The 14,454-nt window shown below is 44.0% G+C and overlaps 1 protein-coding gene across 4 annotated transcripts in view; it reads left to right on the top strand.

Annotated features, from left to right (window-relative positions):
* The window catches only part of LOC105197905 (unconventional myosin-XVIIIa), a 53,124-nt gene that overhangs the window by 4,766 nt on the left and 33,904 nt on the right, over window positions 1–14,454 (top strand). For 3 of the 4 annotated variants that reach the window (XM_039454644.1, XM_039454643.1, XM_039454642.1), the window contains exons 4-5: window positions 226–693; window positions 3,902–4,033. In XM_039454644.1, the coding sequence (XP_039310578.1) occupies window positions 226–693; window positions 3,902–4,033 (600 nt within the window). Of the gene's footprint in view, window positions 1–225; window positions 694–3,901; window positions 4,034–11,552; window positions 13,563–14,454 lie in introns of those variants that run through there. The other variant, XM_039454645.1, reaches the window with a different exon arrangement.

Genomic DNA, 14,454 nt, shown 5'->3' with positions numbered 1-14,454 from the left:
TTTAAATTGTAGCATAATAATAAATGTGTTATAAATACTTTTATTAACTTCTATTAATTATTATTTTAATTTAAACTCTTAATAAATTATGGACATTATATAATTCAAGATTCGCTTTGTTTCCCAGTCGTACATTTTTAAAGACCTTGTATTTAGTTCGAAAATAAATAATAATAAGCACTAAATTTTTAAAACGTAACTGAAGTACTTTCCTATTGCATTCAGGTTGTCACTAGTGCTAGTCCATCCGCGGATTCTTTGACGGACACGACAAATTCGAGTTTCGCGACGCCACCGTTCAGCCTGTCGCCCGTCGGCGAGTCCCAGGGTTTCTCGAGGTGGCGGTCGTCGGTTTCCTTCGAAGAACAGGGAATCGAACTGCAGCTTCCGGAAATCGTACCGCTCGAGTTACCCGAACCTCGTGAACTCACCATCCAGAGGCAACCTCCGCCGCGAAACGATTTCGGCTTCTCGCTTCGTCGCGCCGTGATCGTCGAGCGGGCGGCGAACGGCGTAACGCAGATGAGGCCGGTGATCTTCGCGGAACCTGGCGCTCTGGTGCAGCACAACAATGACACGGGTCTATTACCCGGTGACAGATTGATCGAGGTCAATGGGATCAACGTGGATGATAAGTCGCGCGAGGAAATAATCGATCTCATCAAAAGCTCCGCTAGCAGCGTCACCGTAAAGGTAATCCTCAATATTAATCATATGCAGTTGAAGAAAATACTCAAAAATATATTGATAATGCCTCCTCTTTTTTAATAACAAGAATTTTGAAGGGAAACGAATATAAATTAATAATACTCCGTTAGAGACACTTCGCAATTAGAAGCATATTCCTTCTTCGTGTTTGAAAAATAATTGCATAGAGTGTACAAAGGTACATGTTTTATCGAGATTCCGTACTTGTGTTTTCGTCGTGTAGCCGATGCCATTGTAAATCGTCGGATGAATGACGAGAAGTCGGCAAGTCGGAGCAAAGTACATTGGAACATTGCGTAACCGATAGTACTCTCTATACTTCATACTTTTCTCTTCTATAGGCCATACCGGTCGTGTCCCCTAGTATACTCCGTGAACGAACCTTTCTCCCGCCGAACGCGGGGCAAGCTTATTAGCATAAATCTGATGGTATTTACTGGAAAGCAGTCATTCTGATATAATCAAGCGCGGTGAGACACCACGCTGTATCGAGCTTACGTTCGATTATCAGTTCTAGCTTATCACCCGTTTTGTTAACCACTTAGGACGTCTCGTTATCGGGTTTGTCACGGCTAACCTTGGAATCTTTAAAAATATTGTTTGAAAAACAGATGTGAATATTGTTCAGTGACGCACTGGGAAATCCACGCCAAACGTGGTGAAAGGCGACGAAGAATCCTTAGGTTGTTCGGAGGTCATAGAAAGGGGTCGATCGAGTATCGTTCCGTAGACCTTTGATATAACACGTCGCAGCGGCGAAATGCATTACGTTCTAATCAATAAAGCGGCGATTATCGCGCGACTCCTTTTCGTTGTGACTTTAAATATTTAAATAAAATGCGAGGCAACTGCACACTAGACGTTTTTCGAATAAATATTTTTTTTATTTCCTTCGATAAGAATCAAAAGTCTGCATTCTCACATTTTCGGTTATATAGCTAATAATTATATGACATTTAATAGCAATGGAGCGCGTGCTACGAAGACTAACGTGAATTTTATTGACGTTTCATCGTTCGTCGCGTCGTGTCGTGTCGTTATCATTATTTCGAGCCAAAATGATCGGGCAGTCGCGAACGCACAAAAAGTGCGAGCAAACGCTTGGTAGGCCAAATGATTGCGGTACGATGTCGGCCGGTTCATTGCCACTGCTGGCAACGAATATAGCGGGATCGTGAGTCACGGTCCCTACTAATAAAACTGTACTCGAGACACGAGGGACTGTCGTGTGAAAATAGCAGGCTTACCGAGAATCCGATCTTCTTCCATCGTCACCACCGAGCAAATCGACCACTGTGAGACGCGCGCTCTCATAAAGAGGGGCCAACTCCGCGCGGGCCCGGTCTCGGATCTGGAGGACGCAGATGTAAAAGTAAAAAGGGGTGGGAGGAGGAGATGCCCAAGCGCGTTTGACCTTGCCCCGTAGCCGCGGAATGCTAAAAATGCCGCCGCGTTCCCGCGGCCCGAAACGAAATGTGTAATTCCGTCCGTTGTGTCCGTTGCACCGTTCTCCCTTTCACTGCTTCCTCACGCGAGCAGAATGTAATCTCCGGGGTGGATTGAATGGCTAAATCCGGGGATTTCGTGCGTCAGCGCGCATCAGAAAACGCCTGTGAGGATCGATGAAAGGCAAAACGCGCGTCTCCGTGTTTGCACTACCGTGGAAACGCATTTCTTTGAAGAACGATGACGAAACGTTTCTCGGAGAAAATGGAACTGGCTACGATGCATTTATAGAGCAGCGGATAATATCTTTACCCGTGAATATATGATCGAGTTTATTTGTCTAAAAATTAAGGCACTTAAGCACCTCGGAGCACAACTACCCAGAATTCAAACATGCACATAAATATCCGGAAATACGGGGCACAAGAAAGAGAGAGAGAGAGAGAGAGGGAGAGAGAGAGAGAGAGAGAGAGAGAGAGAGAGAGGAAATGAGCATAAGAGCGAGAAAGAGAAAAACGCAGAGGGGGAGAAACCGGATGTAATTCACTCACAAATCGAGCGCATTATGCGCTGCATACAGGGTGTACTAGAATTCACATACTAGAGATTCTTTCTTCAAGGAACTTGGAATTACGTTATCTTTTCACAACTTTAACGTGCGTGGTACAGCTATCTTTCTTAATAAATTACATCTCTCAAAACTGAATATATCGCGTGCAGCCGCCCTGGCGTATCAGAGCGTGAAGATACCTGCTTTAATTCGCAATTCTCATTTATCATCGCGGTAACCTCCGTGGAACTGAATGGCCGACGATGCAAGAGGAAAGTACCGGCGGGAAGGCTGTATCTACCGGGTGTCGCCGGTTCCAATGCACGTACAACACGTAAGGGACTAGGTCTCACTCTTTCCCGTTTTTCCATTTCTCTCTCTCTCTCTCTCTCTCTCTTTCTCTTTGCGACATGGCAGTCGTCAGGGAGAAACGTGACGTGATTTACATACTTATGTATAGGTAACGCGCCGACAGGGCCCTCTCGGTCAACATCCTGCTTCCTGTTCACTGTGTGTTGCACGAGCACAGCCCCGTGCGCGTAAGTCGTGCGTATGCACGCGTGCCCCGTTATACGTCCGATAGACAAAATGTATGCGTGTCGGGCACGCAGACACGTCGATATCAGGCGGAGCCGTCCGTAACGGTGATTAATCGGAATTAGACGAACCGGCTATGGATACTGGCGTGTGCTCTATATGTGTTCAATATTCCTTCTGCAAAGTTAATATCCCGTTTTCAGAATTCCGATAGAATATACCGACATATGGCTAATAGAATTTTCAGTTTTTTTCCCTAAAAAGGGGGAAGGAGGAATTCAGATTTTCCGACGTATAAAAAAAAAATTCAAGAGATAAACATAGCAGTTCCGTTACACGATAAATTATATGATTAATAATAGTTTTTCAATCAATTTGAACTGTATATCTTTCTATATAAAAGTCTTGAGATGTTATTCCGAACGCTCAAGAAAATTCTGCAATGGAAATTTAATTCATAGGCACTTGGATAATTTACATCCACGTCCATGTCCCTCTTTTAAAGGAAGCAAACGCCTTAATCGCTTCATTTATCGCGAACGTTCATGACATGACTATTCATAAACTAACATAAATGAATTTTACCGCAATCGTCGACACGCTCAAGGGCACGCTTGCGTGATGCATACGCATTATAATATTGTGTCGATTTCGTTGCAGGTGCAGCCAGTCGCCGAGCTATCGGAATTATCGAGACGCGGCTGTGATGGACGTCAAGTCGAATTGGCACCTGCGAACATCCGCGGCGGCACGCTTCGCCGGTCCGGCAGTTTACGGTTTCATCAAAATACAGTAAGCCATTTTTCATCGTCTTAGCGTTTAGTGCTTAAATGTTATGAGTCAAGTTTGCCGAGGTTCCACGATAGAAATACAAGTAGAGAAATTTTTAGACCGTTAAATTTTCTCAAATTTTTAACACACGAAAATTTTCTTCACGAAGAAATAGAAAATGTTGAAAAATGCAAATGATAAGTTTCTTGACTTGTATCATCTAAGTTTCTCCACTACCTCATTCGTCAAAGTTAAATTATTCATCGTATTATCAGGTTCCTTTAGGTTCCTATCTACGTTCCTTATATATTCCAATATATACATTATAGCTTTATAGTTTGAATAATTTCTACGACAACGGCGCGCGTCAAGTGTGAAAAGAGGGCCGAAGAATAAAGGGAGCATGAATAATGAGATAAAACGCAATCGACTTAGCGAGGGATACGCGAAGAAATAAAAGGATGACACGCAAAAGGGGCACAAAATTGCAGCGGAATGCGACAGGGCTGCAGCGCGACGCGACAGCGAGGAAAGGGGAAGACAATAGTGGAGAGACGCTCACTTTCCACCCACATTCCCTAGAGCGGCGCAGTGGCATAGCAATCGCATAACGGTACATCTCTACTGCCTCGTACCGTAATACCTCGTTTCCGCCGAACTTCGAGCTGTAATCTAAACTACAGGCGTAGCCTGTTACAAGAAAATGCAGTCTTTAAAGCGGCGACTTGGTCACGGCATTTCACGGACAATGCATCATGCAGATTAAGTCTCAGAGAATATATGTAGAAAAAAATTTATTGTTCAAAGAGAAAAAAGAATTGGAAAGAAGATAGAAGAATTGAATGTAAAATCACACAAGAAACATTACTTCAACCCCAAGGTCTCGCTATGACCGACTATGAGATTTTCTCGATTTTAATTGAAAAAAAATTAGATTGGGCGGATTTCTGAGACGAAAGATATCCAACACATTTCCTCGAATGCGACGAACAGCTTGCGTTATATCGCTCGGAAGCTGAAACCATATGCAGTTACTATAAACCATAAATGAGCGACACTTGTATAAATCGCAGAGATAAGTATCAGAATAGATACACGTTGATTCGAGACTGACGCTTGCATTGTTAGCAGAAATGAACATGTGTGCCGCATTATTCTCGCACACGTTGGACGCCCTCTTTCATTCCGCGGCTTCGCTGATAGTCGAGCTTGCGGGTTTTCGAGCTGCCTTCATTAAATTAAACTGTCACGCGAAGCAATGCGTATTCCTACTCGTTATTGGGATCGAAGCGCCGTTGCAAACAAACACGCCAAGAACGAGCGGTATCCAGATCCGCATTTCTGGATTCATCGATAAACGTGAAACGCCAATTGCATTATGTCAAAATATACATTAAACGTAACTATATTTTTGTACGACGCTCTTGGAATGCTGTAACAGGATTCGTATACGTTATTAAAGCTTGCGGCGACAGTTTGACGATATTCTATCTCGATGTGAATTCACAGAGTGGAGATGAAGAAATAACACATCTGTCCGGTGTGTAAACACTCCCGTAGGCCTCGCAGTGAACGTGTAGAATGGTTTACTTTGATAGCAAACTCTGTAATTTGTCACCACAATTGATTCAGTTGTTTAATCTTTCCCGTCGATCTCGAGATTTAACATCAGATTGTCAGTCTCGCTTGAACAGAAATAATAGAAATCCATTTGCGAAATAACGCAATTGTCTTGGGTATGAAATGCACACGATCGTCATGAATACGGACGTCGTTGCTCGCTGCGCAATTTGCACGCACGTCGGACACGAGCAACGACATGCCGTAATTGACAATTAGCTTTAACAAAGTGCGACTTATGGTGGTGTTAAAATGCGCAGTGGAATGTGCACGTTTACTGACAGTCGATAAAGACGACAGTATGGCGGTACTGCAAAGAACGTGCTGCCGACCTGCTGTTGTGGAGAACATCGCGAAATATGGCGGGCAACAGTACTGTTTCTACTTTGCAATGGAAGCACCTTTTTCAAAAGTTTGTTACGTCTACATCGAATAAAAATTCCGACCTATCTATGCGACGCTCTCTTTTAAAATCCGTATTGCTTACACTGCAGAAATAGATTGCGTGGTCTGTCTTAATTAGAAAGAGAGAGATTAGAAAGATACAGCTTGAAAAAGATCCACGAAACTTTGACTGAAAAATGAAATTCAAATATTCGACGTAGAATTTTCCTAGAATTTTTCGTTTTGTCTCTCGTCATTTCGCGGTAACGTGAACTTTATCTCCGAGATCAACTGGAGAACGATCGCACCTCGATTGGATATTAAAGGTCTGAGAGGTGTCGGCTCCGGTGGAAAAAATCACAAACCGACAATCTTATGATCTTATTAATCGAAGAACCCGGCGAATGCCGCTAGATGCAGATCTGCACACAGCTGCAAAATGCGGAGTTGATAGTTGCTCGGGGTGGTACACGATTTGCAACGTCCTCGTGTAGCTCTCCGCTCTCTCACGGTGCGGCGTGACGATTCGCTCGCTCGCTCGCTCGCTCGCTCGCCCGCCCGCTCTGCCTCGACGTATCGGCTACGTAAATGTCAAATTACGTAATTAGAATTGCATGTTACGCGCTACGTAGTGAGTAATTACGCCGTTACCGCCGCAGCACTATTATTACGCCCGCGAGGAAGGTACTGGGTATACGTGCGATAACATCGTCGATCGCCGGGGGATCCCCGCCGCGCGTTGCGATATGTAGGCCAATAATCATATCTCCGCCGCGCGCGTACGAGAGTGCGGCCGAGGTTTCCTTTTCCATCCGGAAAATCGCGCACCGTTAGACCCGCCGAAGTCGTTAACCCCTTCGACTTGTTAATGACTCGTTATGCCACAAATTCATTACGTCTCTTTAGATCGATGCAAACGTTGCTGCCGATAAGGAATTTTCTCGCGGTAAGAAAACGCGCGATAACGTGATACTTAAGACGATGCACCTACGATTACAGTCTTTTAATGACGTCAGCTTATTGCCTATAAATATCGAAAAAAAAGTGGGTTGCCCACGCGAGCGGAGGGCCGCTCGAGTTTAACGGCCCCTCATCGTACGCGTCTATGACTTTGCGAGCTATTGCTGGCGTACGGCGTTGGTGAAGCGCGATATCAAGCTTCAGGAGCGAAAATATAAATAACGAAACCTTTTATCCTTCATTCGGCCTCAGATGGTCGCCGGACGACCCGAATTTTAATCAGAGAATTATTATAATTACAGAGGCATCTTCAAATTTAATGAATTCGAGAGGCGAATACGTAAAATCCAAATGGAAACGGCGCGCACCGCTTAACTTTTCATCGGCGTCGTGCTATTTCGCAAAAATGAATAGGCCACTTGAGCAGCCGCTGTACCGCTGCGAATAAATTTGCATGCAGTTGCGATCGGTGGGCAAAAGGCGAAGTCGGTCGCCGTGTTCGCGGCGCGGCGCGACACGACGGGCGTAATTTGTATTTTATGCACGTAATCGCGGTGGCTTGGAAGTCCACGTACGTACATACGTATGCGTGCACCCGCCCTCTTATCTGCCCACGTTTGATGCGAGACGGCGTTAACGCGTTATACCCCCGACCGTCGCGCGCCATCAGCGGCTCGTAGCGAGAGGCATCATGATTGCGATAGGCGAGAGATGCCGCGTGCATTACGCTCCGGCTGATTCCTGGCGCCTCTCTGACACCGCCTCTTTGCCTCCGTCGTCGCCTCCGTGTGGATGCTGTACACTTCCCGATGTTCTCTTTTACTCCCGCCGATAAATTAATTCTCCTCTCGCGACATGAGCATTAATAGAACTAATTTTTTCCGAAAGAAACTAGACGCTTTTTAAGAATTGCGGATAATCAGTCTTAACATAAATGATCTTTTCCTCGTATGAGTATTGAAAAATGATATCCTTTATTTCTCATTATGTATTCATAAACCTAGGAAACTTCAGGTGAGAAAAGAGAAGGAGTCCAAAAAATGTATCTTCACACAAAAATTTTCAGTGAACTTTTTAATACTTCTCTTTCAACCTTCCTTTTGTGAGCACAATTTTCTGTGCATACTTAGTAGACATATGGATAGACCATGAGGTGATTTTCTGACATTGCTAACAGCAACCAGATTTTCACCCTTTGCAACGTACATTAAAAGACTTTCCTAAAAGCACTTCCTGGTGGTTCGTGCACAAGTGAGCTAAGTGAGAAATATGCTACTGGCAAAAAGGTTTTAATACTTTAATACTACTCTGCTAGTACCAACCTTTTAAATTTCTTTTTTTGTCCCTCTTAGAAAATAAAGCGTGTACCACGCATTGGTCAACGAGCGTTTAACTTTTTGTAAAAATCATTTGGAACTCATGTATTGAGGAGCCAAAGAATTTGACAATGCACAGCTTTGTCGAGGTTTTTGAAGAATCAATGAATAATGCTCGGAAAGTGGAACAGCGATATCGCGAGTAGATGTAACGAATGTATGCATGGATTCTATAGGAGTCGTTCAAGCTTGTTTCAAATCGGATCAAGATGGTTTAGATGCGTTCGTGTAAGCATATTACTCGCACTGCGCGGCTCCAAGTACGCGCGCGCTGTTATAGATTTACGACTCGCGTCTGCTATGACCGTACCAGTCAATCCGGTCTGCCTGTCAATCCGTGAGTCACCGAACGTTATTCTTTTGCCCGCAGATCAAAAACAACATTTAGTTTGTGGTCAAATGCTAGCTTAGGATCGTCATTATCACTGTTTTTTCTTTTCGGATTCTGTCCGTCTAAAAGCTATTATTAATAACATCGACTTCGTTCAGAAAAAAATGTTTTTCTTGTTCTGGACTTCTCTCTTGAATTTTTAAATTTCGTGACTCTTTTTCTTTCGTATGGAATTGGATACCTTTCTTAAATCCACCGCTTACAACTTCATTGGCCGCAACCACGCCTACGCAAATCGCTACAACGCACAAGGTCGGTTTAGCAATTCCCGCAGCGTGAGCGACTAAAGGACTCGTTTTCCATTTCACTTCTTTTTTTTCAAGAACCTGGTGCGGCCTCGAACGACCTTCCCCGGATTCTATCGGTATTTTCGATAGCTTCTTATCGAAATTTATGCTGTATTTATCCCAATAATTATTAAACGCAAAATACCAACGATTTACCTTTATGACGTTTAATTATGTAAAATAATAGATTCATTAATCTCTAAATTGATCGTAATTTCCTTGAGACAGTGAGTATGAGACTCGCAAGCGTAACAGGACAGCAACCGTGCCGTGTTACGTTAGAAGGTAACGGTTATTGAAATCCAATTGTTCGTTAAATGCGACGCGTCAAATCAAGTTTGCCTTGTTTGTCGCGTATGTTATGCACTCGCGCGGTCCGCCGCAGCGAGGGATCACCGGCCGTTTCGACCTACACTTTAATTCCAGTTGTTCCACCTATCTCCTTGCCGCTCCGTTCTCCAGTAAGCGCAGCGTAAAAAGGCGCATAGCGCGAGTCGCTGCACGAAACAATGTAACCGTGAAGCCCGGTCACACATCGCGCACCGTGAGAAACGCCGCGTCGTTCAAATCAGGAGCCACTCTTGGCAGGAAACCTCTGAAACTATGCAAAAGCTTCGCACTAACGAGCCTCAATCGACAGATGTCGCAATAAAAAAAAGGCCATTCCGATATCGATAATTATTGAGGATGATAATTACGTGTGTTACGCGAGACACTCATACCAGATATGCCTACGTCATTTTGCATGCTACTAATTTCAACCTCTCTGATCATATCAACGATTTACTGACGCATTACGAGTTAATCGCACTATTGCGCGGCTGTTAGCTTTTAATTTTTTCCTATTCTTGTATACAAGCCAAAGTTATGATAGTCGTGAGACAACACTTAGAAGAATTTTATTACATCTTTAACAAAATCTAACAAAACTATTTTATGTTATAAAATAGTTTGGTGATTTTATAGTAAAATTCTTTAAAGTGTGTGTGTGTGTGTCCATGTGGTTTTATAACTATTATGATATTGAAGGTAAATTATTTCCGTGAAATCGTCCAATTAAGTCGTGCCAAGTCATTACAAGCCGCGACGATTCCGCGTCAACCCAAATCGCTCTTCCTTTTAGGAAATCTGGCCTGAGGGGTGCACGCTGTATGTAAATTTTTCTACCTGCTTCTAATTCATCGATACGACCGCGTCCTACGCGCCGTCGACAAAATGTAACGGAGAAATTGTCGTGTAGCAATCCACCCACGTCGCGATCGATTCACGACGTTCCTCGTCTCCGCATTGAATACACACACCATTCAAACAATGACAACGGTGCGTCATCGCTCTGGCATAATTTAAAACCTAGAATAGCGCGTTTAGAAAACTAATTGCCTCTTTCCTCACCGTCAATCGAACGGTACGCGTCCTTGAATGGTATTGTCTCTTCCAAGTGGTGCTGCCCCGCGACTTCCATCTGATATAAGGAAAGAAGCTAAAAGAGGAGAGAGCTGCCTTATCAATTACCTCGTTACAACCGATACGCCATCGTAACGCATACGTGTAGGAGACTGCCGATACTCGAAGCGAATTATCGTATGTACATCGAGAAATTCTGCGGCTGTTGCTTGCGACTAATATGGCCGCGGCAGTGATACCCGGACCGCAAAGAGTTAAACACCGGCTGCGCCGTTATATTACGTCTTTCTGTACAGACGCATGCTTGCGGCAATGTCCGCCCGCCGCGGGTAACTCGCTTTGGTTGGACGCAATCTCGCGTGTTACGAGTTTCTTAAAATAGCAGTCCGGTGCTCTCTCGAATCTTCACGAATGCGCTTCTGCCTCGGCACGTGCGTTGCACGCACCGGAGCCGTCGCTTCGACGCACCGCACGTGACCGATGCCGCGAACGTTTTCCTCGGGCCTGAAAGATCGATTTTCTTATCGGCACTCTGTAATCATAACTCTATAATCGCAAAATAAAGATGTCGCGACAGTGTAATTCCATAGCTGCGGAGCGTAAAACTTGAATAAAAAATAAAAGATACTCGAGAGTATTCGAGCAGAACGTATCTTTAGAAAATGCAAAAATGCGAAATGCAGAGTATGAAATTAGTAAAAAAAGAAATTATCGTATAATTTCTATGTTACAAGGTAAGACTAGACCGGGAGTCAAATAATACATTTCCCGTGCCTGCCAGAACTCCCTTCTGCAGAGGAAAGCTATATATAAACACTTCTATAACACTCCCGGTATTTTCTCCGCTTCTCGTTCGGAGCTTTTGAAAGCGCGGGAGCTTTGCGCGGTAGACGACTACATATATTTGAAGCAAATGATCGAGTCGAGTATTTCTCAGAAACAATTCTTGGTTGCACTCATGTTACGCTTCCGTAGGTTGGGTTCCGTGGCCTCTAAGAGGAAGCTTGTCATTTAACTTCAGACAATGAATACATCTTAGTTTTAAGCTAAATTTAGTATAGATTAAATAGATGAACATACTAATATTTTTAATATTATATTAAATGTAAAATTAAGCCTTTAAGTTGTTTTGGAAGTAGAGAATTATAGACTTGGTCTTTTTGTAACCAAACGCTCCAAATACCGTCTTAAAAAAAACACGCGATTTTTAATGTCGAGTTATCTCGCCCGAATCTTCGAATTTGCGCTAATTGCATCTCGATGTGCGATCGCCCCGGAATCGGATCGGCCTACTAGCCGACTGTTTGCCGTCTATACAAATCGCGGAGGAAGGACGTTGAAGTAACCAAAGCCGAGCGTACGGTCGACTGAGCGATAGAGGGGGACAGAGAGGGGACATCTGCGCGACGGAAGCGGGAGACGAAGACGGAGGAACGTGGAGAGCGAGCGGGAGAATTACGTTTCGTGATGGAGAGAAAGAACTCCCGGGCGGCTCTCGTGGGCACACGCCTCTCTCGTTCTCCTCGGTTCTCCTCAACGAGAGGACCTGTCTCTGTCTCGGAACACCAGCGTTGCTTCAGTCGACACTCGGGCGATCTCCGTGATGCTCCTCGTGATCGAGTCCTGTCCTCGTGATCGTCGTCGTCGTCGTCTCGATGAAAGGACCTCCTGGAGGAAGTCGCGGCTCGGTTCTCGCGGATGCGAGTTATTTGCTGAAACGCATTAAAACGAAAACCGAGAGAAACGTTCCGAAGAATTGACGGACTCGCGCGATGATATTTGCATCTTTATGATTTAATACATCTCGACCGAGAGAGTTCGATGTCAGTGATCAGCGATACTGCTCGAGAAAATATGTCATGTAGTGAATTGCGAGTGGAAATTAATTGATGTTTTCTGTCGATTGCTTAATTCAAGAAAAATATGGAGCAAATAGGAAAATAATGATGACTAATGACAAATGGATACCAATCAAGAAGGACATATATATAGTAGCATGACACCAAGTATCATGATTAGCAAACAACTTACATCAAAGAAATAATCTCACGTTATCGCGCTAAGTGATGAAGAAATATTCGGCTTTCGACGGTTAATGAAGAATTCTATACATGTGAATTCTCAAGCAAACCTCAGAAAGTCCGCAGGCGACGTGAGAGGAACCTCGTCGGGATTAGTGATAATTGCTTTGGGAAAGTGACAACGTGAAACCTGCTTCTCGAAGACAGACCAAGAAGATGCCGCGCAACAGAGATGAAGTTGACAATATGTCGCTCGGTGCGCATCATCTTCTTCACAGATCTTGCAGAGGCAAGGCTCACGCTAGTGGGATAGCTAAAAAACATAATCGTCAAGATGTTCTCCCGCAAAAAATACCAAAATCACCGGCACAGGATTTCTCGAAGCAGCACGAGTTCAGCGTTTCGAGCAATGGCGTTATTCTTGACAGGAAGCACAGCAGAAATAGTACCAGCTCGTGGGAATGCAGCGACAGCGACAGCATGCACTCCTCTGAGATTGGGCAGAACGGCTGTTCGGAAAATCGAACCGTTAACTCGAATCGCGGACTCGAACGAACGCCGAGTATCAGATACAATGCCAAAGAGAGGAGCAAAGGAAACAATCAGTGCTCGCCGTCGTTACGTGCTAGCAAAAGCTTCAAAAAGGAGAGCTGGGCGGATACGTTGCGCGTAGGAAGCGTGAACGACAATATCAAAAAGATGGAGAAGGGCTGGGATGATAGCAACGTGATCAGAACGCCGAAGGAACGTAAGTGGCACAGAATCACGGCGGAAATAGAACAGAGGATACCGTGCACGGACAATGGGCTCCGGATGTTTGGTTTCAAGAATAGCTGGGCCAATAATTCGAAGAAAGTAACGAAGCGAAGTCGGCCGGGTCACCAAAGATGCGCGAAACCGATTCAAGATATTATCGAATGGGAAGAGTTGTTCGAGATGGCCCTGGCCAGGAAGATAAGACGGGGAATACGGGAGAATGGAAAAGTAGGATCAAACGTAACGAAGAGTGTGAAAAGTGACGGAGAAAACCGCGCGAAGGACGAAGGAGAGTGCATGAAACGTCTCGAAGTCCTTTTGGAAAGCAGAGTGACGCCGCAAACAGACGAGGTACGTTTTATGAAGGACTCGAAGGAAATTGATAGTTTCATTTCCAGGTTGTTGAGGTCACCAACAAAAAATAATTTTTATCAAATAGAAAATGATCGAAGAAAATATTGATAATTCTGATGAGATACGAAAGGTTTGGAAATAATACGGGATACAAGAAACGGTTTTTCATCTATTAATTTCTCTTAGAAATCACGCCGTCTTTCATCGGACTACTAATTTCGATGAAACGAATTGAAATGTTCTGTGTAATGCATGTGATTAGAGTACATAAAGCCTCATCTCCGATGTAATACGCGCCTTCAGAGAATCCAGGAAATTTCTGGCAAATTGTCATCGCGTGAGAACGCGAAACGTGTGAAACGCGTTTAAAGGGCAAACTCGTAATATTCAAACAATCCTCTCGTTTAGGCCTTTGAAGGAGCGGCGTTTACCGCGTATTCGTGAAACAATGGCGCGTTGTACGCTACCAATGAGACCGCGAGTCTTGATACATAGTAATGTATGTACCAGGAAACTCAATGTCTGTCTTCCTTACCTGGTGGAACCATACGCGAGTCACCGCTCTGCAGTTGCTCGATGCGGAAATCGATACGCGAGAACTCGCAGCTGCACCGACACGGTGATTCACGAGTTTAAAGAGAATAAAATCACGGAAACACGTTTAACTTTCGTTTGTGTAAATTTAACAAACAAACCATGTGACCAATTACATAATTTTAATTAATATCTTATACTTATAAGTAATCGGTAATCGAATGTACCGATAGCAAGCTTTAATAAAAATTTCCAATATTGCTAATGAGAACGTTTGTATTTTATCGCATCTCAATATAGACATTGCTTTTATACAAAGTGACAAATCGATGAAGTTTATTTCTCATACCTTTAA

Source organism: Solenopsis invicta, chromosome 10, assembly GCF_016802725.1.
Source record: "Solenopsis invicta isolate M01_SB chromosome 10, UNIL_Sinv_3.0, whole genome shotgun sequence".
NCBI classification, from domain to species: Eukaryota; Metazoa; Arthropoda; class Insecta; order Hymenoptera; family Formicidae; genus Solenopsis; species Solenopsis invicta.
Note: the sequence above shows the minus strand (reverse complement) of the source record. Positions and strands in the feature narration are given on the sequence as shown.